The sequence below is a fragment of the Osmia lignaria genome, chromosome 14 (assembly GCF_051020975.1).
Source record: "Osmia lignaria lignaria isolate PbOS001 chromosome 14, iyOsmLign1, whole genome shotgun sequence".
Classification (NCBI taxonomy): Eukaryota; Metazoa; Arthropoda; class Insecta; order Hymenoptera; family Megachilidae; genus Osmia; species Osmia lignaria.
In genome coordinates, this window is record NC_135045.1 from 12,389,372 (window position 1) to 12,416,366 (window position 26,995).

The 26,995-nt window shown below is 35.7% G+C and overlaps 1 protein-coding gene across 2 annotated transcripts; it reads left to right on the forward strand.

Annotated features, from left to right (window-relative positions):
• Window positions 1-257: 257 nt before the first annotated feature.
• On the forward strand, window positions 258-26,647 carry Col4a1 (Collagen type IV alpha 1). Of its 2 annotated transcripts, none has more exons than XM_034334882.2 (27): window positions 258-654; window positions 2,034-2,076; window positions 12,747-12,882; window positions 13,545-13,688; window positions 15,716-16,137; window positions 16,394-16,528; window positions 16,609-16,716; window positions 16,997-17,218; window positions 17,285-17,476; window positions 17,548-17,664; window positions 17,755-17,919; window positions 17,999-18,301; window positions 18,397-18,780; window positions 18,919-19,125; window positions 19,210-19,378; window positions 19,468-19,595; window positions 19,702-20,140; window positions 20,237-20,586; window positions 20,712-20,978; window positions 21,058-21,229; window positions 21,312-21,557; window positions 21,660-22,025; window positions 22,237-22,452; window positions 22,752-23,123; window positions 23,540-23,711; window positions 24,076-24,190; window positions 25,790-26,647. In XM_034334882.2, the coding sequence occupies exons 1-27, from the start codon at window positions 635-637 to the stop codon at window positions 26,045-26,047; spliced, it is 5,868 nt and encodes a 1,955-aa protein (XP_034190773.2). In that variant the 5' UTR covers window positions 258-634; the 3' UTR covers window positions 26,048-26,647. The 2 variants fall into 2 exon arrangements, with proteins under 2 accessions (XP_034190773.2, XP_034190774.2); XM_034334883.2 differs by having other exon boundaries at window positions 15,719-16,137.
• The last annotated feature ends 348 nt before the right edge of the window (window positions 26,648-26,995 follow it).

Genomic DNA, 26,995 nt, shown 5'->3' on the forward strand with positions numbered 1-26,995 from the left:
GCGACGCGCGACCAAGCTTGCCTCGACCCGGTCAGCAATCCTCTCCTTCTCTTCCCTCCTCCACCACTTCTCCCCTTCCTACCAACCCTCTTCTCCCTCTACGCTACTTCTTCCTCTTCTTCTTCTCTTCTTCTCTTCCCTTCTTACTTCCCTCTCCAGTTAAACTCTTCCTTCCTTACCTCCCTTCCTCTCGCTCTTTTCGACTTCTCCCTCTGTCCTTTCTTCTTGCGCCCTGTGTCCGCTGGTATCTTCTGGTCCCGCAGTTGGCGGAGGCAGGCTGGAGAGTTCGATTCTCTTGGTCGCGAGTGGAGAGAGCAGCGGGGGAGGTTAACGCGAACAGCAGTGTGAGAGCACACGGAGAACTCTCGTGGAATCGAGAGAAGGAAATTACTCGGGCAGAGAAGAGATCCTTTCGGCAGAAGAATTCTAGCTGGCGTGGCTCGACCGGCCGCCTCCACCTTTCTTCCCTCCACCCGACGTTCATTCAGAGCCCTCCCTGGATGGGACGGTCCACACACCACGTCTACTCGGTGCCGGGTTCCCCGCGATATTTTGTGACTGCCTGTCCGTGCGGTGCTCGTGTTAGCCTGTGCTCTTCGGCTCCCTAGACCCGTCGCGGAATAGGGAGGTCGAAATGACCCGGTTGGGATTGCGGTGAGTTACCATTCATTTTATTTTTATTTTACTTATTTTTTGTTTCTTCCACTTTTCTTCTTCTTCATTATCTTCTTCTTCCTCCTTTTCCCGATTCGCTTTTCTTCTTTTCTACTGCTCTTATTCTTCTAGTTTCTCTTCTCGGTAATGTTGCTGGTTCGTCAACCTGTTGTTACGTCAATGATCTCTGTATTGCACGAACACGTGCGTACGTTCGGTGAACGTGTTGCTTCTACTTCATCTTCTTTCTAACGCGACACGGAAGTATTGTTCCGTTCCCGAGGAACTTTGACGGGTTACTTACTGTGCTCCGCGCCGCGCCGAATAAAGGGATCGTTTCTCTTCTCTTTTTCTGCGACTTCTCTTATGCGCGTTCTCACTTCTTGCACGCGCCACAGGTATTTTCTTGACAGACGGAGGGGACACTTTTAACCCCCGTTATGTACCCATCGGTGAGTAGATTTCAAGGACGAAAGACGGTGTGTTTGCGAACAATTATCCTTTTCACGAGAAACCTTCGTCATCTAATCGAGCTTTGTGTGTTCTACGATTTGAGAGCCACTCGTTTGTCTAGGTTCCTCGAGTCTATCATAAGTGGTTTCATTTTTTGAATATCCAGTGTGACAGACGATAAGCTGGAATTTTAGAAAAAAGCAAGTCCTGAAACTTTTACCGTGACACTTTCGGTTTCGAGCTATCTATTTCTTTTAATTTGCTTCTCTATATTTTGCATTTATTTGTATGCTCCTTCATTGTTGATATGAAATATTTAAAATTAGTTGACTAAAGCGATGAAAAAAAGATTTAAGAAAGCGGTACCGTCATTGTCTATGAATTGGAGCAAGATTCAAGTACCATGTTTTTAACGATCAACTAATCTGTTTCCTTTAATAATTTGAAATAATTCCTTGTAATAATTCAAAATTTATTTATGCTGAATTGTCAGATTTATCAGAGATTTATATTTTCAAAAATGAACGATTTTTAATCAAATGGCCTACAATCTGCCAACAAATTTCAGTATTAAAAACAAACTATCATATTTTATAATCAACTCCAGTTTCCTTTATCACATTTACGTATAAAATTTATGAAACTTTCTATTTCTGAAAAGAGCAAAGTTTAAGTGTTTGAATTAAATGTTCTACAAGTTTCAACAGAATTGTAACATAAAAATTACTCTCATATTTTACAATAAAATTTCAATTTTTGTTGTCACTCAAAAACAAAAAAACATTTCCCCTATTAAATACAGAATTTTATAATAATGTTTGAAATTTCCAGTATTGCATTTATAATAAAAGCTAATATCTTTCTATTTCTAAATCAGATCCAATCTTTTTTCTTTCTAAAACTGATTTGCTAAATTCTTCTTTCAGATTCGTCGCGTCCGCAGTCTTCCTAGCCGGGATTGTCAGTGCGGTACGTATCAACTTCTGAATAATCTCTTTACTTCGAACGAGTCCGATAAGGTGGCCCTAGATCGAGGGGGTCGCCACGATTCATTCATCGATTACGCGAGACTCGCGTGTTCGTGCACGAGTACACGCAATTCACGTGCATCGTTGCGTCGCTGTTAAAAAGCCAGTTGCATCGAGAGGATCGCGTTTCAATCGTGGCCCAGGATGGCGCGTGCGATCCGACCTTCCTCTCGTGCAAGCATTGTGTGCACGGATGGAATTGCGAGGGCGAGAAAGCCGTGTCGAAGAAGGCCGGCAGACCTCTGGCCAACGTAATGTTTTTGTCCGTGCGATTAGATCATCAAGAGCGTCGTTATTTCTGCGTTCATGCGCGAACATCGTCGCGACGCGTGTGGGACTTTACCATCCATTGGATAATGTGGATAGAAATTTGAAAAATTATAGACAATTGTGTTAGGGCATTGTCGCAAGGTAGAGAGAATGCGTTCTTGCGCGATTGTGATTGAAAAGTAGGTCTCTGATCATTTAACACGGAGGTCAGCATATTATGATTCGTAGGTCAAATTCAGCTAATACGTTGAGAATTTTTGTAGTTTTATTTTAAAAATATCGAGGAAAGGAAATATACTATGACACATTTAAGTGATAAGACATTGATACCGTTTCCTATATTTTTAGCTAACAGGGAATATTATATTTGAGGGTCGTCATTTTAAGGTAGAGGATTAATTATTACTGGCAATTGATTAAATTTGAAGAGATTTAGGTGTGAATGTTTAGGTACGCAGTGGTTGCTTTGATAGAGGTGAAAGAGTTAATATTTGATGAGGTAATTTACTGTTTAATGAGGGGCTAAATTGAAATGTGGATAGGAAAGATGATATTTGTCTTTGAATGTGAGAAAGGTTTTTGGAGTAGACAGAAATTGATATTTTGTTAATAAACTGTTGATATATTTATTAAGAATCTTCTTTTAATTGTACACTTGTGAGCAAATCAGGCTTCCCCAGGAAAAATGGTACGCTTCTCCGTACGCCTCCTTCGGGTAAATAACAATACAGAGAAAGGGTATCATATTTACAGGCCTGTGGCGTACCACCATTTGCGCATAAATGTTTACGCGGGAAAATGTGAATTTAAATTTAAAGTTTATAATATTTAATAACTGAAAGTTATATTATTATTTTTCTAAATTACTTTTAATTTTATTATTATCAAAATTAAGATTTAGGAAATTCTTGCTTTTCCTATATCGCCATTTTCCCTATGGAAGCCTAATTTGATCGGCCTACATTCCTATTGTGGTTATTTAAAAAATGATAAATTGTGGAAATTTTTATTATTCAATGAAACCTTTTCAAAATACTGAATTCAATTCCAATATCTGTCTCAAAAGATGACAAATGTGTAAATCAGTCTAAATTATTCAACTATTGTCCGATTCTTCTATAACACAATTTTATCCTTCAACAAATAACTAAAATATTGTTCTTTAGTGGATTATTAAGATCTAATAAGTCACGTAATTTTTAACAAATTTTTAAATTTCCATCACCATCTTTTTCTTTTTCATTTAATGTTTTTATTTTTGAGAAATGCAGCAAGGACGTTGATAATGCGATTTCGAGCAGTTTTGTCGTCTACTAACCATGGGAAGGTGTTAAATTCGAAATAGGGCAGTCGTCTGTCGGCGACCAGTCCGCCTACGGCGTTATAACCGTGCTCTGTGTAATTTTATTACGCCATGTAACTTATGGTACGTACCGTGTGCGTAGAGGCACGCGAGCTAGCTTAGTCACTATTGAAAATAGTTTGGAATTGACTGCGGTATGATTACCATCGTCTGGCGAACTTAATCGTCGCTTCTTGACTTTCCATGATTAGTGCAGTCGTTTTAGAAGAGGTCATCTGTTAAATGAGCACCTTCTTAATGCACATGCAGCCTGAAACCATCAGGTTGATGAAAACCAATGACGTCTGGGACACTAACTGCTGATTGATTGCTTCTCAAAGAAATGACTTTGGTTTTTTAAATTTTCACACTTGCTTTCCTGTTTTGAAATATTAATCTCGGGATAACGAGCTCATAATTTCATGTGCTATTCCACGCAAGTAAAGTTATTGAATTTTTCTGTAAAAAGCTACCTTTAAATTCTATGCCATTGAAAATTAACGTTATTTATAATTAATATCTAAAATTGTATTTGTGATGATAGAAATATAAATTAAATTTTTTAGGGCCACGTTTATTCCTACGCAAAAGAAGGCAGGTGTTTAGGGCCCGCACAGAGGTGTTCGTCATTACTGCACGGAATAAATAAGTTTCCTGGCTGTTACTTCTAAATTTAATTTTAAAGTATACATATAAGACATGCCTAGGACCAGAAAAGCTCCGGATCTGGCCCTGTTCTTAATTTTTTAGTAAAATATTTTGTGATTTTAAATGATAAATTAATTCTCTATCAACCATAATAATTATTTCTTTAATTGCTAATTTAAATAGGTAATTATCTCAATAGAATTGAAAATTATTTAAATCTCTACTTAAATCTCTACCTTTCACATTTAAATGATATAATACTTTCAGTTCTCTGAAGGTATCTTTTCTACCTGACATCAGAGAGTTAAACTGTTTACTCAATGAACTCATCAGATGAGAAATACATACACTTAATTTGACGGTGAGTTTGCTCACGCGATCGCTTCCATTCACAATATTCGTGACTTGTGATGACACGAATTGATGCACAACAGTTCTACAGTATGCCCTTTGGCTGTTTAAACTGTACCATGACCGGGGTACATCTACACAATGTTCATTTTTCAGTATTTGCTTTTTAAGTTTGATTCACCGTTATACAGCAACTATACAGATTCCATATTTTACAAGCTCAATGCAGGCTCGGCGACGCGTGAAACGTTAAAAATCTTTTTGCTGAACGGGAGTGACTTGTATCATAGCGAAAGTGTTAAGTCAGAGGAACGGGTTTGTAAACGATTGATGATGATCGCGAGGTTAGTTGAGCGTTGAACGCTCTAAAACAAGACACAACCAAGCAGATAAATCGAGATAGATAAGATTATAATTATAGACACCTATAATGGTGTTGGTTTATGGAAGGATGGTAGCAATTAGTAAGAGATTAGCTGATAGAAATCACCAAAACGATGAAATGGTAACCTAAGCTTTTAAAGACACAGGGTGTTCTTAAAATAAGGAATTAACGCTTATGTACATTCTACGCATTATTAAGAAAAAAATTTAATAAAAATTTAAACCTGAAATTATTGTTTACAGGCAGCTTCATTAATACTTGTAATTGATAAATTATAAGGTTTAACTTAATTGAAGATCAATGTTATAGGCTTAATGTTACTTATTACTTATTAAAGTGTTATGGGATACTCCAAAACCTATCATAGTAATTAAGGGTTAAAAATTTCATCAGATACAAAGACGTTATAGCGATTTTCTAAGCATTTCTTGATTCTTTAAACATTATTTTGTTCAGTTATAAAATATCTTAATAATTAAGTTGTACTTTACTGGATTTAATTGGATGATAATTAATGTGGAGTACACCAATTACTTTTGTTTAAAAAAGAAAATGGAAAAAGAAGGTTCTTTATAAAACGAGGCGTGTAATGTAATATTTTACTCGAAATTACAAGTTTTCACTGTCGTCATAAGTCTTTACTGTATCACCCCTTCATGAAATTAATCATCGCGTGTATCTGTTGTATGCATGTATTATAACGTCTAGACAGTTTTCATGAATACACGCCGTTCAACAAGATTTTAAAAATCGCTGACCAACGAATCAATCGACCATCCTACACTAAATTAAGGGCCCTTGGACGTGAGAGAACATGTATTAAGTTGCGTACTTTCTAACTTCAATATAGTTGTTCCCAAACTTTAATTAACAAAGACGGTTAATGCTTATGGTAGATAAGTTGGATATTTTCATAGAATTTTTTATTATAGTTATGCTAGTTCCATCGTGGATCGAACCTAAAGGCATTAATACAGGGCGAAAGGAATAACTTCTTGTTAGGTAATTTTTATCTCTTCTTAAAACTTCCGGTTTAAGAGAAAAGTGCAAGGTTTCAAACTTTCGAAACTTGAAACTTTTTTAGATTTCGAAGTTTCAACGTTTTGAGAAATCCATTCTTCTTTTAAAGTATAATTGAAGAATATTTTTTTATGGCTTAGGTAATTAAAAATGTACTTATCTTCGCTAAACATTGCAGACCATCAGTGGTGTATGAGACATTCGATTAGAGCTGAACTCGCTTCGATTGTTCGAGCCGAGCCGAGCGCTTGAATTTGCCGAATTACTCGAAATCGACGAACTGTTTTAAACAAAAGCGAGCTACTCAAATATTCGAACCGTCGTAAAACTTCGATTTACTTGAAGATGAATTTTCAACTCGAATATTCAAGTAGTTCGATTTTTTTAAGTAGCTCGCTTTTGTTTCAAACAGTTCGTCGATTTCGAGTAATTCGGCAAATTCAAGCGCTCGACTCGGCTTGACCGACCGATCATTGTTTCACTCGAAATTCGGGTACTCGAATAAATCGAGTACTTGCATACCTCTACATTCGATATTTTAATGGTAGAAGGATCCCTCTGAATTCGTAATACTCTCTTATAGATCGTTACATAATCGTAGTTTCACAAAGCCGGTCAAGATATGCGATAAAGGGGACAATTCTTGAACCGTCACGAAAAGATAGTCCACCGTATCTGAAATAAGAAAATTGGGCTGACTTCGTTGAACAAAATTACCACGCTATGTGTGGTCATTTTCTAGACGACGGGGAACAGGAATTATGTAGTATCATCTTATTATACGGAATAACTGTGTGAAAAAAGTAATGTTAAATTAAATATTATATTTTTTGGGTGATTTATCGGGTATTAAGAACTGAGTATTTACAAAAGTATCGATTTTATTATTAATATCGGTACAGTTTTGATTCATTAATGTTTAACAATGAATTTCCAATGATTTGAAAACTTAATGATTAAATTGCGATATTGAGTGCAGATGGTAACTCAATTTCTTAACTTGATTTTATTTATGATACTATAATTGTTGGTGATTAATTTTTAAAGCAACCACCTGTGAGACTTCAATGCATGGTTAACAAGTAAATGTGTACGCAAACAGAATAGTGTATGATTAATTCTTTCTTGATTACTGTATCATTACAGTAATACATAATCTACTGCCATAGAGATTTTTTTTAAACAAAATTAAAAGCAGAGTTCAAAGGCTTTCATATTATTTGAATTACATCGTGAAATAGAAATAAGTAGCAACAATGTTTTGATAATTTTCATTTCTAATGATAAAAGTATATTGCCTCAGGTTATTTATGTCATTAAAGTTACGTTTTTAACTATTTTAACATTTATCGAAAGAATAAAGGTTCTTGAATGACCGATTAGAAATAAATATGAGTGAAAACAGAGTTCAGTAACTATTAAGAGTACAATTTCATGGTTTGAAGAGCTGACTGTATATGATACGCTGAAGTAACTATTATACATAATATCCTTGATTCATTGTTTGGAAATAAGTACATTATCAGATGATAATTGTGCTAATTTTGTATTCATAACAGTTCGTTTCTGATAGAGTCTTTATTACAGCCTTGTTTACTATTTGAAAAATTTGAGTTCTACTTCATTCTTTTCCTCTTAAATTACTTTCTTACTTATTATCTGATTTATGTAGGATTAATTGTTACAATCAAAGTACAACTTTAACTTCTGATAATTTTAAATGATAAATAAAGCCATCTTTGTTTCCACTATGCGCCACTATTTTATTCTAATTCATAAATGAAATTAATTAATTATAAAAAAAACAGTTAAGAAATTATTAAATTTAATTATAAAAATTATTATAATATTTTTTCTGTTTTTTTGTTCTAACTTTCCTAATTTTTAAATGAATGTAAAAGAGAGTTACTAAATCAAAAATTTATTGATCTGTTTAAAGTGTATTAACCACTTCATTCAATTGAAAGAATGGAGCAGAAGTATGGTACAATTTTTATTCAAACAGTAAAACTTAAAGAATGAAAATTAATGTAGCGCGGAATCTAATTTGTATTTTTTTTAACGATCTGAAATATCCATAAAAGGATGTTATTTCTGCCGCATTGAATTAAGGAAGTGTAATCTCGTACATATTTTCAGCAGTGATGTCAGTAAATCTGTTTCGCGCTTAACTAGCTACGAGGTCGTTGTAAATTATCGTATTATCAGCAAGTTTTGATGATTCGGGATGAAAGTTAGAAAAATCGAACGGCGAGCAAATATCGATTGACGATCGACCGTGACTAGACTGCAAAGATTTATGCACAAGTGTGTTTTTATAAAAATGAATTAAAAATATGAGTCATTAATAGAAGTACGTTTTATAATTAGAGGATCATTTATATTACATATTTTTTGTATATACGGAACTTTCTGAAAAGAAAAACAAAGATTTTTTTAACAATGTCTAGAAGCTCAGAAATTTAAATAAACGACACGGATTTTTAATTAATAACACTTTTGTTATTTATTGTAATTTAAATTGTGTCTGAAACTTGTTTCGATATAAAATAGGTAATAATTTAATAGTGATAGTTTTAATGGTTTAACAGTTTTATATATAAATAATTTTAATAATTTAATAATACAACAGCTCGTTACACATAATATAATTACTTCTTATGATAATTTGTACCTGATTACGTGTACGAATTTTCTAATCCCTAGGAAAGTACGTATTTACTGTACATGTTTACCCTGCATATACTTCGCATAAATTTTACATACAATTTGCATATTGGTGGTATATCATACCTACTTGCATAAACTCTTGCAGTTTAATAATAACATACTATCAACACAACTTCATTTATTAATAATGTGTGATAACGAGCGATTAGGTTATGCAATTGAATGCTATATTAGGCTAAATAATCTATTAGAAAAAAGTTGTTTGAAATTAATTAATGACGTGATAAATGTTCCATACTTGTGGGAACATAAATTGCAAATAGGCTATAACGAAGGTGCTAAATTGAATTAATTGATGATTAGTTAGATTTTGCCATGGGAGATGAATTGAATGTCAAAGAAGAATTGTGCACTTATTAATTAATTTAATTTAAGAAATATTATCTTCTATGCAAAGCAAATTTCAGAATAGCATTAGTAGCTTAAAATTTCACTTGATAAATTTTGCAGTTCTATTAAAGCTAGTTTTGAATACATAATGTTTGTTGTATAATGGAAATAATTTCTAATTTATACATATTAATTCTTAACACTTTGACTATCATATGTGCGTGATGCTCGTATTTTCATAGGAATTCATCACTCATGTCATTGAGAATTGTTTGACTTTTGTAACAAAAATGCTCGTATTAAATACCTCAAATTAAGAATAAAAGATATAATATTGTAAAAATTATAGATGAGATTTAAAAATAAAAGGTGAGAGTGAAAAATAAAAATAGTACTTAATGGAATTTTTAACAGATTCAGTCTGACAACCAACATGTTACATAAATTATTAATTAATTTAAAAGCTGAATTATAAAATTTACCATCTGCTAATTTGCATCGAGAAAAGTAAAATTATCTAAATTTCTCTAGAGAAAGCACAGAAAATTATAGATTTTCATCATTTACTATCTAACAATAAATAAAATTTATTTACAATTGGCATTAATAAAATAATACTTTGAAACCAAATTCTTTTTAACTTACTCAATAAGTATAGTCTTTAGAAGCCAAGTATTTCATTTTACTAAATTTACGTCACCATGGGTTGCTTCATTCCCATCGTTGTATAAACTTTTCCTCTCTAGATTTTTTCTAGACATATCGTGTTGGTGTAACTATCTTCCGGTTTGATAAACCAATAACGAGTGTTTTCATTGAACATTTTGGGGAAAACTCAGCCTACTCATGGCATCAATCACGAAAGTTCGTCCAAAGAGGAACGAGTTGAACGCTATAACGTCATTTCTAAACGATAACGTACAAATTATCTCTGCGTGCTTCCTGCCAGTGCGTGCCATCCCGAAATGTAAAAAGGATAAAATGTGAAAACGAGGGCAAGACAATGACTTTCTGCAAACTTGATAACGCATCCTCTGAATCGAGAGCTAATTTGTACACATATTACAATATCTAGTTGCCGAACATAGAACGGAGTTAGAGCAGAGATTTCGAGAGGATTCAACCAACTTCCTTCGATAACTCGGTGAAATTTACAATGCCTGTGGGTGTTTGTACTGAGATGCTGTAAGAGAATCGTGAGAGAGAGTTTAACAAACCGAAGAGTAGGCAGAAGGTCGAGGTAGCGAATCAAACGTGAAGTTCAATAGGCTTGATTTGTACATACACAGTTATATTGCAGGCATTTGTGTAATTTTTTAATTGTTCAATATTATACAAAATGAAGCAAATGGGAGATACAATTAACCCTTGAATAACAAAAATTAAACGTATAATTTTTGAACGAAAGAATTTCATATATTTGAAGAAGAATTTTTAAAGCAACAGTGTAAAATTTAGAAAATAATAAAAATAATATCAGAAACAAAATCATATTATAATTGTGGCTCTTCCCATGGTCTGCCGTCCGAGGGATTTCAAACGAAATTTGAAAGATTCGAGCTTGTATAACATGTAATTAAATTTGTGTAATTAATATTTGGATGAATGAATTTTGATATTAGAACAGTTGTGATTATTGCAATGGCTGAGTGTTAAATTTAACTTAACCTAACACTTTGCGACTTAAATTGAAGTTTAATTACTTGAATTGTTAATTAGGTAATTGCAAAAATAATTAATATGTGATTTGAAAAAATTAATATTTGGATTGTTAAGTGTCGATAATAGAACAACCAAACTCGTTAAAATGATGGTTTTTCGGATTTTTTATTTCACATCATAGAAATTATAATGTGTTTTTGTTAAAATTTATCTTATTTATTTACTTATTCTTAATTTGAAACTAAGCATACATTTAACGCTGTTTTTTTCAGTGCTAAGAAACTTTAAAGAATTTCAGTATATTATCAATTAAAATGTGATTTCAAAGATTTATATAACACGTTTCAGACGATAGGAATTAGAAGAATGCGTTAAAACTGGAGGAATTAATTAGAACGTATAGTATTAGATTTGAAACAGTATTTGATAACATCGTGAAATTTGAAGAAGTAGCTTTACGATTTCTAGTTTTGAATGCCATTTGAAGACCGTAATTTTATTTTCGAAGGATTTCTTTTTTGTATCTTTGCAGGGAGTTGAGGAATAAGCAATAAAGCATAATAATTTAGAACTAGAACATTATTTTTAGTAAATGTCAATCAAAATTTCAATTTCAAATTCAATTTTAATATCATTCTAACGATAAGAGAGCTTAATTTTAATATTATGACTTTTCTTAACAAATTTTTAAGCCATGAGTAATAAATTTATATACTAAAAAATGACCTTAATGAAATAAATATTGTTCTTAAGAAGTTTATATCACTTCATTATGAAATAATAGTAAGTTATTAACGTGATAAGTACAAATTTCATAGCAAGGATACATTGAATAAATTTTATGGTTAACTTGAGACGGGTTCTGTTATACAAGAAGAATAACTGATAACTTATCGACAGTTGATGCAACCAGAGAAATATAAAGAAGTAAAAAGATCCTCTTGAAAACACTTTTAATCTCTGTACCTAACATAAGCATTTGATATAAGCATTTGCTTAGGTATGCTTTTCCATTTCAACGCGAACTCCTGACGCAGCCTTGAACTTTAAACACGGTAAAGCTTTGCTGAATAAAACTTTTCATTATCATTTAATAAAATATTTAGTATTTAAAATTATATCTACAGGTGATTTTGCTTACACTAGACAGGATTTAACATTTAATTCTTCAACTTATTTTGTAATTGAACATGGTTAGATAAAAAGAGGAAAATCTAATGATATAAGTTTCTGTTTTCATTACATTCTTGGATTCGTATTACAAAATAGAAAGAATTATAATCGTGTGTATTTCAATTTAATGCAAACTATTTTGTTGTTAAAAAAAAGGCTGCACTTGATTTTTCTACAGAAATTATTATTGTTTATTTTATTAAACTTCAAGTATTTTATCATTACATATATTATTTTAATTTTCTGTATATATTAAATACGTACTGTTTGTCACTGTATCCTAAATTTTTTAAATCGGTTTTTTTAAATTTTATTTCGTGATCGATAAAGTAGTGTCGGTAAAGTAGTTTATAGATCCCTTCTGAATGAGATCCAGATCTCGGTTGATAATCTTACGCGTATCGATTATTGAACAAGTAGTTAGTTACTCTTGAAATATTTTACAATATTTTTACAAAACTTTACAAACTATTTTCATTTTCAAAATAAAAATTGTAATGTTTTATTCAATCAAAAATGAAAGTAATTTATAAATACATTTAAATTACTCTAAAGTATAAAAATAAATACACCCTCATTAATTTAATTTATAGTTGGCGTTAAATAATTGATGTTACAGTTGAATTTGAGTCTTCTTGCTTATTGAATTTTAGTTTAAAAATCGTCTCGGAGACTTTTATTTTGTCTTTTTCTGTTTTAGCAATTTAATCACACATCATGGTCGAACGATCCTCCACCGGTTGTTCCGCTGGGACGAGGTGATATCGGAAAGCCAAATAGTACAGATGACGAATATATTGCACCTAGATGGAGAGCTTTTCTTTCGAACAACGAAGGTAAGCATCGTATCTATATTTCCTCAATTTTCACCTAAAAAGTTTCATTCTATTATACACTGACAACCTTAGATAAGTAGACCATTGGCGTAACTAGAACCTTTTTCTAAAGTAGTCAGGTCCACGAAATTTTAAAACCTTATAATTGTAGAATATTAGAAGTTTTTAACCTTGGAATTTTTATATTTTAGAACCTTAGAGTCTTGGAATGTTAGAACCTGAGGATCTTAGAATTGTGAGGAGGAGGGGGCACCCTGGCCCCTATCTAGTTACGCCAATAAAGTACACAGAAAACTATTGATAATTGAACGGTTAACATTTTTTTTTTATTAATACAAAATGGACTATGACGTCCACGAAGAAATATTTGCTTGTATGTCTATGACACTTTAAATAATTTATTTTGGATAAATAATTAAATAACTCCAATTCCTGTTGAATTAAGCAGGTACTGGAAAAAATTTATTTGTTTAGAATACAAGATAATCAGTTGTAATTAAATGTTTTAACATGTGCATATTTTCTTTGATAATTTGTTACTAATTTTGTTTCTAGAGTTTCTTACTTTTCTGTATTTACTTATAATCTTTTTTCTGTCGTAATTTTTTACTAGGTACAGCTGACTTCTATAATTTCAATATCTATTCTGTGTTCATTTGCAGGTTCAGAGGAAGCAGACAGGCGGAATTTAGAACCATATGACGAAGGTCGCAATTACGATGATGGGTACAACAGATACCCCGATGGCGGTGAATATGGTCAAAGATCTGGAACCGATGGTTCGGGAGGATATCAACGAGGTTATGGTAATTAAAGTGATATTGAATGGTCGATAATGTACCTAAAATCTTCACGATAAATCGATTGGTTACTGCTCACTTCGTCGAGCAATAAGATTATGAATTATTATTTTGATCAAGAGTACACTCGCGATTAAATCAGGCTTCCTTAGGGAAAATGGCGATATAGCGAAGCAGGAATTTTCAAAATCCTAATTTTGAGGATGCTAATATTAAAAGTAATTGAAAAAGAAATTATATAAATTTTAATCATTAAATATTATAAAATTTAATGTATAGCTAAAAGGTAGGAATAACAAAGTAAATAAATAAAGCTAGATTCCTATTGTTCGACATCAGGTGGGAGATTTTTTAAGCGGTGATTCTAGGGATCAAAATAAGACGAAAATCAAGAATGACGAAATAGCGTTTGCGGCTTTGTTTTCCAGTAATTAACATTTACAAATTCAAGTAAAATGCGCCTAAAATCTGCAATCTGCCCAGCACCGACGACTGATCGTCAGATCAGCAGGGGTAGGTACAGTCATAACCAAAAATCATTGAATAGTAGAAACTTACTTCGTACTATTCTGTTTCTCAGTACTGTAGCATTCGACTTTCTCTTCTTGGTTATGACTGTACTCACCCCTGCTGACTTGACATTCAGTTGTCACTGCTGGGCAGGTTGCAGGTTTTAGGCGCTTTTTACTTGAATTTTTAAACGTTAATTACTGGAAAACAAAGCCACAAACGCTATTTCGTCATTCTTGATTTTCGTCTTATTTTGACCCCTAGAATCACCCCTTAAAAAATCTCCCACCTGTTGTCGAACACCCTGTATACCTCCTTTCCTACATTGTCATTTTCCTTATGGATGCCTATGGGGAAGGGCGAAAACTCGGAACATCACCATTTTTCCTGGAGAAGCCTGATTTGATCGCAGATCTACATTTTGCACATTTAAAGTTTTTTTTATATTCACCATTGCAATTCATACAACTACTTCAAATATTTATAATCATTTCAGAAAAATAAATTATTGTAATAGATAGAAATGAATGGAAATAGTAGGTATACATATTTCTTGAAACCATTTATTAGCCTTCGTTTATTTTTTTATGGTCCTCGCGTGGGTCATTTGTAGAATTAATGATATTGATCGTTAATATTTTGTCAAGAAAAAGCATTTGTCTTCCTTTCGTTGTAATAGCTTCACCGCAATATTGTGAGATTTACGGATTCAACTTCAGTCTGCTAATTAATGAGATCGTTAATCTTTTCCCTTTGCAGTATTGTGTAATAGTTTCCTATTAATCGATAATACCACCACCGTTTATGCGCCCGCGCAAGTTTATGATATTCCATAAAATTTAACTGATTATAATAGGAAATTGAAATCTGAAGCGAAATAAAGTTCATTTTACCGAAACACCGAAAGTATTAAAAGAATGAAGCAGATATTTGAACATCATGTTGAAATATCAATTAACATTTTTTTTCAATTAGTATATTGTTATTTTTTTAATCTTACAATTTATACCTTCTTAATAATTGGAAAAGAATTTTATGATTATAAACGTTTATTTATTTGATAGTGTTTTATTGTATGTGGTACTTAATCCTTTATTACAGTGTGTTGTAAATATTTATGAAATTGTAGCATTTTGTTAAATATGAATGAATTGCATATTTAATTATTAATAGCATTATCGAAAAGATTTCTTGTTTTTAGTAAATACAATTTTTTGTTTTTCTTCTACAAAATATTATACAATAATATATTGATTATTTCTTAAATATACTTTTAAGAATAGAATAAATTTGTTTCTTGTTATCCTGTTATTGTTAGCATAATTATATTTAATAATTATAAATTTATTAGAATTTAATTACAAATTAAATTAATGTTAATTAATGTAATCTCCTGGTAACACTTCCGTTCGTTATATCACTACAAACTCTTTATAATTTTCTTCCATTACTATTTGGATCCTTTAATCTTCGTTTGACAGACCATCGTTTCAAAGCTGCGAGTAATTTTTCCTTTTTACAAGGAGGCGGAGATCGAAGGACCTACAGCCAGAGCCATAGCCAGAGCCATAGCCAGAGCCATAGCCAGAGCCAGGGACAAGGCACTCAGGATCCTTACAATCAAGGACCCGTTGATCCTTACGGAAGATCTCGAGGTTATGAGGACACTTACGGAAGAGGAGCAGAAGTAGAAGGACAACGTTCTAGAGATCCTTATGGCGATGGCTACGGAGAAAATCGTGGATCCGGAGACGCTTACGGTCGTGAAGATCCTTATGGCCGAGGATACTCGCAAGGTCAAGGAGGAGGATACGGTGCAGCTGGTGACTCGGACAATTATCCGAGTAGTTATTCGGCTGTGCCAATTCCAGGACGAGCTCAACCAAAGAATTGCACCGGATCAGCTTGCTGTGTACCGAAATGTTTTGCAGAAAAAGGCTCGAGAGTGAGTATTCGTACAAAATAACAGAAAGAGTTCAACCAAGAAATCGTGTTCTTTTTAAAACAATCCTAAATACCCAATTGAATTTCTATTATAAATAGCTGTTTAATAAAAAGATATAATTGTTTGACTAAATATCACTTATATTTCATCATTGGAATGTTCTTCCTTTCAATGTACGATTGTAAATAAAGAAATGTATTTTTCAGAATGTAGATACGATTTTGAAGAATTAATTTGCTATAATTTATGTATACAGGGTTCACCGGGTGTAATGGGGCCACAGGGTCCCAAAGGTCAAAGAGGATTTCCTGGAGCGGAAGGTCTCCTAGGACCGAAAGGAGAGAAAGGTGATCCTGGTCCTCAGGGACCACGTGGGCCAATAGGTGACAGAGTACGTATCATTATGTACTTGTGGAACAATCCACTTTAATCGTTACTTCTAACCGTTTTAATTGCATCGCTCTTCCCTAGGGAAAAATGGGTATGCCCGGATTCCCCGGTATAAATGGTGTTCCCGGAGTTCAAGGTCCTCCTGGATCTCCTGGTCTTCCTGGTCGTGACGGATGCAACGGAACAGACGTACGTGCATTAAAAACGATTTGTCAGCAAACAATAAATTTTCATACGTCCATCTTTTTTAAGGAATAATAATTTCAAAGTGTAATTTGAAATTGACACGTGTATTCTGTTATTATTATTATTATTACTATTATTATTACTGAAAAAATAGTGAAGTTGTCTACTATCATTGTATGTTTTAAAAATAGCATAAAATCAATTATTATTGGCTAATAGTAAAGTTTTCTAATCTCTTCAAATGCTGTTAGTTACATCAAAATAATTCCTCTTTATCTCTTAGGGTGAACCTGGTCTTCGTGGTCTTCCTGGAGAACCCGGTCCTCGTGGTTTTCGAGGTACTCCAGGTCCTAAAGGAGATAAAGGTCAACCAGCGTTTGCTGGGATGTTTCCTGTTGGTCAGAAAGGAGAACCAGGTATCGATGGTGTGAGAGGACCTCCAGGTCCTCCAGGACCTCAAGGAGAACACGGAATACCAGGACCAAAGGGTGAACGTGGTCCTTATGTAAGTGATCATATTGGTGTCACTGAGAAATTTTTCAATAAAGTATAACTTTTAATTATCATTCAGGGTGGATCTGGAATACCTGGTCCAAAAGGAGAGAAAGGCAACATGGGTCTCGGATTTGAAGGTGTAAAGGGTGATAAAGGTCAAAAGGGAGAGCAAGGGCCTCCGGGTTCATCTGTTCCTCTTGTACCATTCGAAGGAGTACCACCAGAAGTTACGGGTGAAAAAGGAGAACCTGGTGGAAAAGGGGACAAGGTATTGTCTTAAAAACTGTTTATAACTAATTTTTTATAATAAAGTAATTTAATTTCTGACTATTTGTGCAGGGTGAAATGGGACTTGACGGTCAAAAAGGAGAACCAGGTTTAATTGGAGATCATGGTATACCTGGCTATTCAGGTGGGAAAGGAGAGAAAGGTCTTCCAGGAGCTCCCGGTATTCGCGTAAGTTTAGTAGAATGTATTAACGATATAATTTTGATCAATAATATAAAAATGTGGGATAGCAGTGATAGAAGAATTTATTGTATCTAGGGTAGGGATGGTTTCTCAGGACCCCCAGGTCCACCTGGACGTAAAGGAGATCGAGGTTACGATGGATTAGACGGAATTCCTGGTCGTCCTGGTCAGAAAGGACAACCGGGTCGAGATGGACCTATGGGTACTTCAGGATTACGAGGACCTCCAGGTCCACCAGGAGTGAGTACCAGTCTTATACTAAAGTAATTATTACTTGTTAATAATTAAGCGTTATCTGTTAACTTAATTATATTTGTAGGGCGGTAAAGGTACGCCAGGTCCACCAGGACCAAAAGGACCTCAAGGTTTTCCAGGTCCAATTGGACCTCGTGGTGCTGATGGATATCCAGGAGATCCAGGTCCAAGAGGTCCTATAGGAATGACCGGTGGTCCTGGTTCACAAGGTATTCCTGGTCCCGAGGGATTGCCAGGAGAAAAAGGGGGCAAAGGAGAGCCTGGAATTACTGGATTCCCAGGACCAACAGGACCTAGAGGTTTCGACGGTCCTCCTGGTTCGCCTGGTCCACGAGGTCTTCAAGGAGAGAAAGGGCTGTCGATTGTGGTAAATATTAGTTGAAAAATAACAAAACGTTAATTAACTTTATTGTTGAATTAAAAGTATTATTGAATGATTCCTTTAACTACTTGTTGATGTAGGGCCCTAAAGGAATGGATGGAGCACCTGGTTTAGATGGAGAGAAAGGACAAAAGGGAGAACGCGGTTATTCAGGACCGCGTGGATTCCCAGGGGACTCTTTGGATGGAATTCCTGGATCGCCGGGTGAATCTGGTTTTCCAGGGGAGCCAGGAACTCCAGGAAAAGACGGTGCTCCAGGTTTTCCAGGAGCTCCAGGTGAAAAGGGAGATATCGGAGGACGTTGTCAAGATTGTTTGCCAGGACTATCAGGACTTAAAGGAGATCGTGGCCTCGATGGTATTCCTGGTCTTCCTGGACCACGTGGTCCACCAGGAGAACGAGGATTCCCCGGGGAAGCTGGTGCTGATGGACTGCCTGGACCAATTGGACCACCAGGACCACCGGTATACTGAAAACTCATTCGAGTATTTTAGATAAAATGATATCAATTAAGCAATTATATAATTCGCATTAGCTTTTGGTAACTATACAATTCTATGTATTTATTAAACCACATTTTTGTATTTTTTTTGTTTTAACAGGGTAAAGATGGTATTCCTGGTTCAGCTGGCCCTCAAGGAGTACCAGGTACGCCAGCAGTTGTTTCAAGAAGTTCGATTAAACTGGAGAAAGGTGAGAGAGGTTTACGAGGCGAACCCGGAAGACCCGGTCCACCGGGTCCACAAGGTCCTCCTGGAGAGAAGGGTGCACTTGGATTCGAAGGATTCCCGGGTACCAAGGGTACAGCTGTAAGTTTTAACGTTTATTACGATTTATATTTTTTTTTTGTTTATTAAAAGCAATTTTTAATCTACTATCTCGGTTACATTTAGGGAGATCGTGGATTCCCTGGACAAGATGGTATACCTGGTAGACCAGGTGTTCCAGGACGAAAAGGAGAAAGTGGTATCAGCGTGAAAGGAGAACCTGGAGAAGCAGGTCGACTAGGTGCACCCGGATTCAAGGGTGAACCTGGTTTGTACGGGCAAAAAGGAGAACCTGGTAAATATATACTATAATAGTTATTATTAATACAAGGTTCTAAATGACATATACCATCGTAAATCTCTTGTAAATCATACGTAAAATAGGCGAGTGTCCACCATTGACATGGGTTAAGGATCTAAAAGGTGATAGAGGATCTCAGGGTGAAAAAGGAGAACCCGGACCTCCGGGAAGAGATGGACCAAGTGGTGACAAAGGTTTGCAAGGTTTTTCGGTAAGTATATTTTAATGTAATCGTTTTGTCTTTTATAACATCCTACTTATCTATAGTAGCTACTTTTGAACGTGTAAAAGATTACAATAAAATTTAATCAAATTAGGGACCACCTGGTCCTCCTGGACAAATCGGTCCACCTGGACCAGTTGGGCCACGAGGATTACCAGGGCCACGAGGTGATAAAGGTGATATGGGACCTATGGGTTTCCCTGGAGAGCCTGGACGTGAAGGACCAAGAGGATTCCCTGGTGCTCCAGCTCCAAAAGGAGACAAGGGTGAACCTGGAATATCAGTTAAGGGTAGTCCTGGTTTGCCTGGGCCACCAGGAGAGAAAGGAGAAAAAGGTTTACCAGGACCGCCAGGAAAAGAAGGACAAGTCGGCTTCCCTGGTCTGCCAGGATTTATGGGAGAAAAGGGTGACGTTGGAGTTCCAGGAATAAGTGGTTTACCTGGTGCACCTGGAGGGAAGGGTGATACTGGACCAGTTGGACCTCGAGGTCCTCCTGGTGTAGCGGGAATTCCTGGTCTAGATGGAATGAAAGGTATGGGGTTGCTTAACTCCGCTATTCACAAAACTTTTTTAATTAGCCACGTTGTTTAATGCTATAAATTTTCATACATCGAGTGCGTATGTACAGGTGAACCTGGATTACCGGGAGAACCAGGCAGAGCCGGTCTTCCAGGATTCCCTGGTGCGAAAGGAGATCGAGGCGAACCAGGTATCGATGGACCAAAAGGTTATCCTGGTAGACGTGGCCCACCTGGCTTACAAGGTAGACCTGGTGTAGAAGGTGCATCTGGAATGAAGGGAGAACGAGGTGAGAAAGGTTCATCTGGTTTCCCTGGATTACCTGGCATGGAAGGAAGACCTGGACCACCTGGTTTATCTGGAGATAAAGGAGATGATGGCCTTCCTGGCCCTCCTGGTTTAGTGGGTCCAATTGGATTCGACGGACTTAAAGGTGATCGAGGTCCACCAGGTTTGCCAGTAAGTTTTTTCTTCTCAGCACAGTTTAATCTTTAAAATAATTAATACAGTTCGTATAGTAGACAAAGTACATTGTCAAAGCATTGCTAAACGGGTTAATTACATTTTATTTATAATTTTATTAGGGTCGTAAAGGTGAACCGGGTCAAGTGTCGGAGAAAGGTCAAAAGGGTGAGCCAGGTATACCAGGAATCCGCGGTCCTCCGGGTCCTTCTGGTAGAGATGGTATTGATGGTGCAAAAGGAGAATCTGGAATACCTGGTATGGGTCGTGATGGATTACCAGGACCAAAGGGAGAACCTGGTATACCGGGTCGTGATGGTTTGCCAGGACTTCAAGGACAAAAAGGTGATACAGGAGTTAGAGGATTCCCTGGACTTAAAGGAGATTTCGTACGTATCTTTTATTGTTACTGCTGTATGTTTATAATGCCGATTTCTTTAAATTGAATTTTATCTTTCTTGTAAATAGGGACCACCAGGTGCATCAGGTGAACCAGGAACACCTGGAATCGATGGTTTGCCTGGCGAACGTGGTGATATTGGTCCACCTGGACCTCCTGGTTTCCCTGGTCTAGACGGTGATATGGGAGCTCCAGGGCGTCCTGGACTTAACGGTTCCAAAGGAGAGCGCGGTTTCCCAGGTAAAATATTTTAAACCTGTTTATAATAATAAAAAAGAGGTGTGTACTATTAAATACATTTGTAACTGAATTATTTGTTAAGGTCCTTCTGGTCTTCCGGGTATTGCTGGTGGACCTGGAGAAAAGGGTGACCGTGGAGCACCTGGCCCAACAATTCAGGTCAAAGGTGAAAAAGGTGAACCAGGTATTCCCGGACTATCAGGTGCACCTGGAGAGAAAGGTGATCGTGGTTTAGAAGGTCTTGCTGGATACGATGGTGAAAAGGGAGACCGAGGTGCACCTGGTCCAGCTGGAAACCCAGGACCACCAGGACATAGTGGTGCTAAAGGTATAGTTTTTAATTATTTTGTATTATTATTACTGTTAAGAGATCCACGTTTAGCTTAGAATACCTAATGTTACAACAAACGTATCGTATTTATTATATTAGGTGACGAAGGACCACGCGGACCCTCAGGCATTTCAGGATTAACTGTCAAAGGTGAAAAAGGTTTACCAGGTATGCCAGGAAAACATGGACGAGAGGGAATACCAGGGCGACCAGGAGAAAAAGGAGAGCAAGGCTTGCCAGGTCTGCCAGGGTACAAAGGAGATCAGGGTCCTTATGGTCCCATTGGCCCACAGGGTGAAAAAGGTGATATGGGCCCTGCGGGTACTCCGGGTCTACCAGGTCGTGACGGACGTCCAGGTCTTGAAGGAATGCCAGGTTTACTGGGTGAAAAAGGTGATAAAGGAGACATTGGTTTACGAGGATTGCCCGGTATTCCAGGACAAAAGGGAGAAGCAGGATTTCCAGGTAAACATTGAAGTTCAAATAGTATTTTATATTAAATGATTACAAACTCGAGTTAAATTATATTTATTAAATCAACCATATTTTTATTTCATACATTTACATTACTAGAAAATAAGTGTAGTGCATTTATCACAAATTTCAATAAAAATGCTGAAAAAATAATAGGGAGACGTGGAGGATATTCAAAAATTTATTCGAAAACAATTTATAGGACCTAGCGGATTGGACGGACTTCCCGGAGAAAAGGGTGACAGAGGCTGGGACGGTCTGAATGGTGCTCCTGGAGCTTCTGGAGAGAAAGGTGACAGAGGATATCCTGGTCCAGCAGGGTTGAAGGGTCCCCCTGGTTATCTAGGTCCAAAAGGTGACAAGGGTGAAGATTGTATCGAACCTCCCATGGGACCGAAAGGAGATCGTGGATACCCTGGTACGTATAGTTAATCCTTTTGCAACTGATAAGGTGCCTAACTTCAAGTAAAAAAAAAAACATTATACAGATATATTTACTACAATACATAATACCTTGAAATTGTTATTTGTAACATAAAAAGTACTGATCAAGCTTTCATCCTTTCATTGCTTATTAAGGATATAAAAGGTAAACAAGTATCTTGATTTTTTACACTTCATTTGTTATATTGTGTAAGTTTAGAATAAAATAGCATATTACAATTATCGCAGACACCGAAATGTGTAAATCTTATCTCATAAATATTTGTTTTATAGGACCTACGGGTCCACCAGGGCCACCAGGAGAAAAGGGACTTCCGGGACCACCAGGATTCTCAGGATTGGATGGAGTGAAGGGTGCATCCGGGCTTCCAGGACCTCCAGGCCCAGCTGGTTTGCCAGGTCTACCAGGCCCTGTCGGTTCGCCTGGTTTGCCAGGTTTGCAAGGGCCTGTGGGAGTTCCAGGTCCTGCAGGTGAACCTGGACAACCGTGTGATGTGGTCCCTGACTATCTTACTGGTATCTTGTTGGTCAGACACAGTCAAAGTCAAACGGTTCCAGTTTGCGAGCCAGGACACATCAAACTCTGGGAAGGATACAGTTTATTGTACACAGATGGCGATGAAAGAGCGCATTCGCAAGATTTAGGCAAGTATAAAAGATCAAAATATTTTATCATATTCTTTGTTATAATTTATGTAACAACAGCTAGGTTAACTTTTCAATTGGTTTCCATGAAACAAAACACTTCATCCTTTTATAATAAAAAACTGATACTATAATTAATCAGTTTTTCAAAATTTAACGCAAAGATAAGATTTATTAAGACAGATTGCAGGAGCAATCCTTTTTTAATTACCCAAATAATTTTTTTATTTACTTGTGTCAATGTCTATAATTTGCATTGATCATCAGATTAAGATTACAGATTATACTTTAAGCATTGCAACACTGTTTCATGGTGACATCCTACTATATCTAAAAATAAGCGATCAGCCTTTTCATTGCTGATCTTTTCCTTCTGGCCAATCATACCAGCCATTTAATAAATTATCCCGGAACAGGTTACGCTGGTTCCTGCGTAAGAAAGTTCTCGACTATGCCATTCCTCTTTTGCGACGTCAACAACGTGTGCCATTATGCCAGTCGCAACGATCGTTCTTACTGGCTGTCGACCAATAGTCCAATTCCCATGATGCCTATTGAGGAGACGGCGATAGAAGAATACATCTCCAGGTACGTTGAGTTTTTTTTTTTAAGAAAAACACTTGTATCAGTACTTCGTGACTGGCTAAATTTTTTTACTGTTCCTGGCTTCCGAATAATCTGAGAAAATTCTGAGATACTTACAATTAGTGAGGTCTTTACTTTAATATACAATATAATCGTTTATTGAGTCAAATATCAGAAGGGAAATTTCGCTTCGGACATAAACGAATCAGCTTTCTCATAGACTCTATGGCATAGAGAGTTAAGGGTATTTTTGAATTTTAAACTAATAGTAATTATCCATTTCGTTCATGAACAATACACGAGCTGTTAATAATTTGATGTGGTTACTAGTAAAACAGTATTAATGAATTTGTTTATTTTTTCGCAGGTGTGTGGTATGCGAAGTTCCAGCGAATGTGTTAGCAGTGCACAGTCAGTCATTGAGCATTCCAGAGTGTCCACAAGGATGGACCGGTCTTTGGATCGGATACAGTTTTGTCATGGTACGAATAATTAACTTTTTTCATTCGAAATTTCAGATATCTTACCCACGACTTCCATTGTTTCATTATAGTATAAATTACCGTGTCTGAAGGATTATAAACATTGCATTACATTATACCTAATATTAGGAATCATATCTTTCTAAGCTCTGGAATTGAACTTTAATAATATTAAGTTTTAAATATTTTTGAGCCCTGTGTTGATTTATACGATGTTGATTTTTCATACTTTTTACTACTTGACGAATATTTCAATGGGCTAAACTTTCCTATTTTAATTTCTTTTTTATTGTATTATCTTCCCTTTGAGATTTGTATAATATCTTTTACCTGATTTTTCGTAGACTTTATATTCTTAAAAGTCGTATTGATTATTTATTTAAAAGTATGTCATGAAGAATCTAAAGATAAGCTCTTGAATTGACCTAATGTTAAACAATAATTTAAGTTGTAGCTTCAATTGAAGCTCAACGTTTTAAAATACTTTTATTACGGTTTCCTGTATGTCAGTGTTTCACATCCTTCATCGTAAATCCTACAACAAATGTCGCGTTTTAAAACGACACGGTTTCCAGGAACGTGCGAGACGCTTCAACAAATCTCGTGTTCAACGGTCTTTCCACGTATTCTCAACTCTGCCATTTGAAACTCTCTGACGAAAGCCTATCCTACTTTCGAAGCTTCTCTGCTTTTCAATTCAAACTTTTATCGCGCTAGCTCTACATCGATAAAGCACCGACTACCTCAAAAAGACATTCACTTAATTCTCATTGTTGCGAAATAAAGCGAAAACTTTCACGTTGATTTCTTTCAATTCCAAGCTTTTGACAATGTTAACAAGGTGTAGAGTTTGAATACTTTGTTTTCTGTTTCATTCCATCTCAGTTTACATTTTATTCATCTCGGCTCCTTATTCAAATTATTTGCTAAAGAATATTTATTATCTCCTATGTGGGTCGTAAATTGGAGCTCTTTGTAGGTCGTACTTCGTTTTTGTAACGAATTTGTGAAATGAAGTTCAACAAAACTCGTTCGTAATACTGTACATTATACATGGCCAGTTTTAGCAATATTGGCGCCCTGGGCAAGATTATCGTGGCGCCCATTCCGGGGTTCAAAATTTTTAAGAAAAAAAGACAAGGTAATAATATGAAACGATGAATCTGTAGTTAGATTGTAAAAATGGTTAAACTACATAGCAGCTTTACTAATCTAAACGGATATAGATGAATAAACTAGGGACACCGGGCTGCGGCGCCCCCAACAGATCTAGCGCCCTGGACGATTGCCCGACCGCGTCCCTCCCTAACGCCGACCTTGACACTATACTAGTTCCCAAAATTAAAATTTATGAGATATTACCAGAAGGTACTATAGGTGTCTTCATCTACGAAATTAAGACAATTAATATCTGTTCTATTGTTTATTGAATTGGGATCTTTTTTTATATAAGTACTACTAGTAAAAATAAATCATTCGCAATATGAAAAGTTTGGAAAAAGTTGTTATTCTACTATTCACACGAGAATCTCCTGTGAAGGTTCAGCGGGTTTTAAATATGCATGTCACATTACTAAAAAAAGTGTCTGATTGTTTCAGCACACTGGTGCCGGCTCCCAAGGTGGAGGACAGTCACTGTCTAGTCCTGGATCCTGTCTGGAGGACTTCCGTGCCACGCCGTTCATCGAGTGCAACGGCGCCAAAGGACACTGCCATTATTACGCGAACGAATTCAGTTTTTGGATGGCCAGCATCGAAGATAGGCAACAATTCCAAAGGCCCGAAAAACAGACCCTGAAGGCAGGTAACCTCAGGTCCCGAATAAGTCGCTGCCAAGTGTGTATAAAGAACACGTAAAAAGAATCATGAACTTACGAGTTTCTTCTTGCTCTCTTTTTTTTTCTTTCTTCTTCATTCTTTCCCTCATCTTTTTTTTAACGAACGAACATTAATACTGCCGTTACGAATTACATGTATTTACGCGAATGTAAGGGAGAAAGGATTGTTCAGCAATGAGATGAACAGAGCTGAAGAGAACTGTTTTCTTTCAAATCTTCACCCCTCGTAAATATCTTGTTCTTCGTTTCTTCGTAATCCCAGTCCTTAGATTTTTCTTGTTTTCTTGTAACTTTTACTTCTTCTTCGTTCTTTTGTCCCTTCGTGCTTCCGCTCCTTTCATCTTTCGTCCATGTCCTAGTTTTCTTTTCGTTTGACCGGGTCCGTCTACGAATTTCCCGCCATCGCTTTCTTCAGTGTACGTCGTAAGTTTTCTTATTTTTCTTCTTTTCTATAACTACTCAAACAAGTGCCTAGCGTACTACATTTCTAGCATGTAAAGTAATATATATATATATAAATATGAATGTTATATGTATATTTATATCTCGTAAATTTCGTATAAAGAGTAAGTTTATCTCGTACTACCATCGACACTGCCCATATCCAATATGGCACACTTTTACATATTGTATATTAATATAAACGATCTTAGCCTGGTAAACGTGTGAAGCCAAATATTTAAGTGAATAGGTATTTTGCTACTGTAGCTAATGAAAATTCTATTTTCAAAAGTCGTTGATTTCATTTCCTTTTTTTATTCTAACACAATTCCATCGTAGCTCCTTAATATTATTCTCCTTTTTCCTCAAAAGATCTTATATTATTATATTATTTAATGATAATTAAATCAATTTTTTAAATTGAAACCTTGAAAATTTATTAGCGAAGTTGAACCGGGATAATTTTATTTGAAAGTAGTGTTGTTTGATAATCGAAAATGATACCAAAGTATTTTTAATTTTTGAT

Excerpts from the sequence above, each read along its gene's own strand:
- Col4a1 (XM_034334882.2), top strand. The coding sequence starts at position 635 with ATGACCCGGTTGGGATTGCG. Across the intron at positions 16,529-16,608 it reads GTGGGCCAATAGGTGACAGA|GGAAAAATGGGTATGCCCGG; the intron begins GTACGTATCATT and ends GCTCTTCCCTAG. Across the intron at positions 18,781-18,918 it reads TTGGACCACCAGGACCACCG|GGTAAAGATGGTATTCCTGG; the intron begins GTATACTGAAAA and ends TTGTTTTAACAG.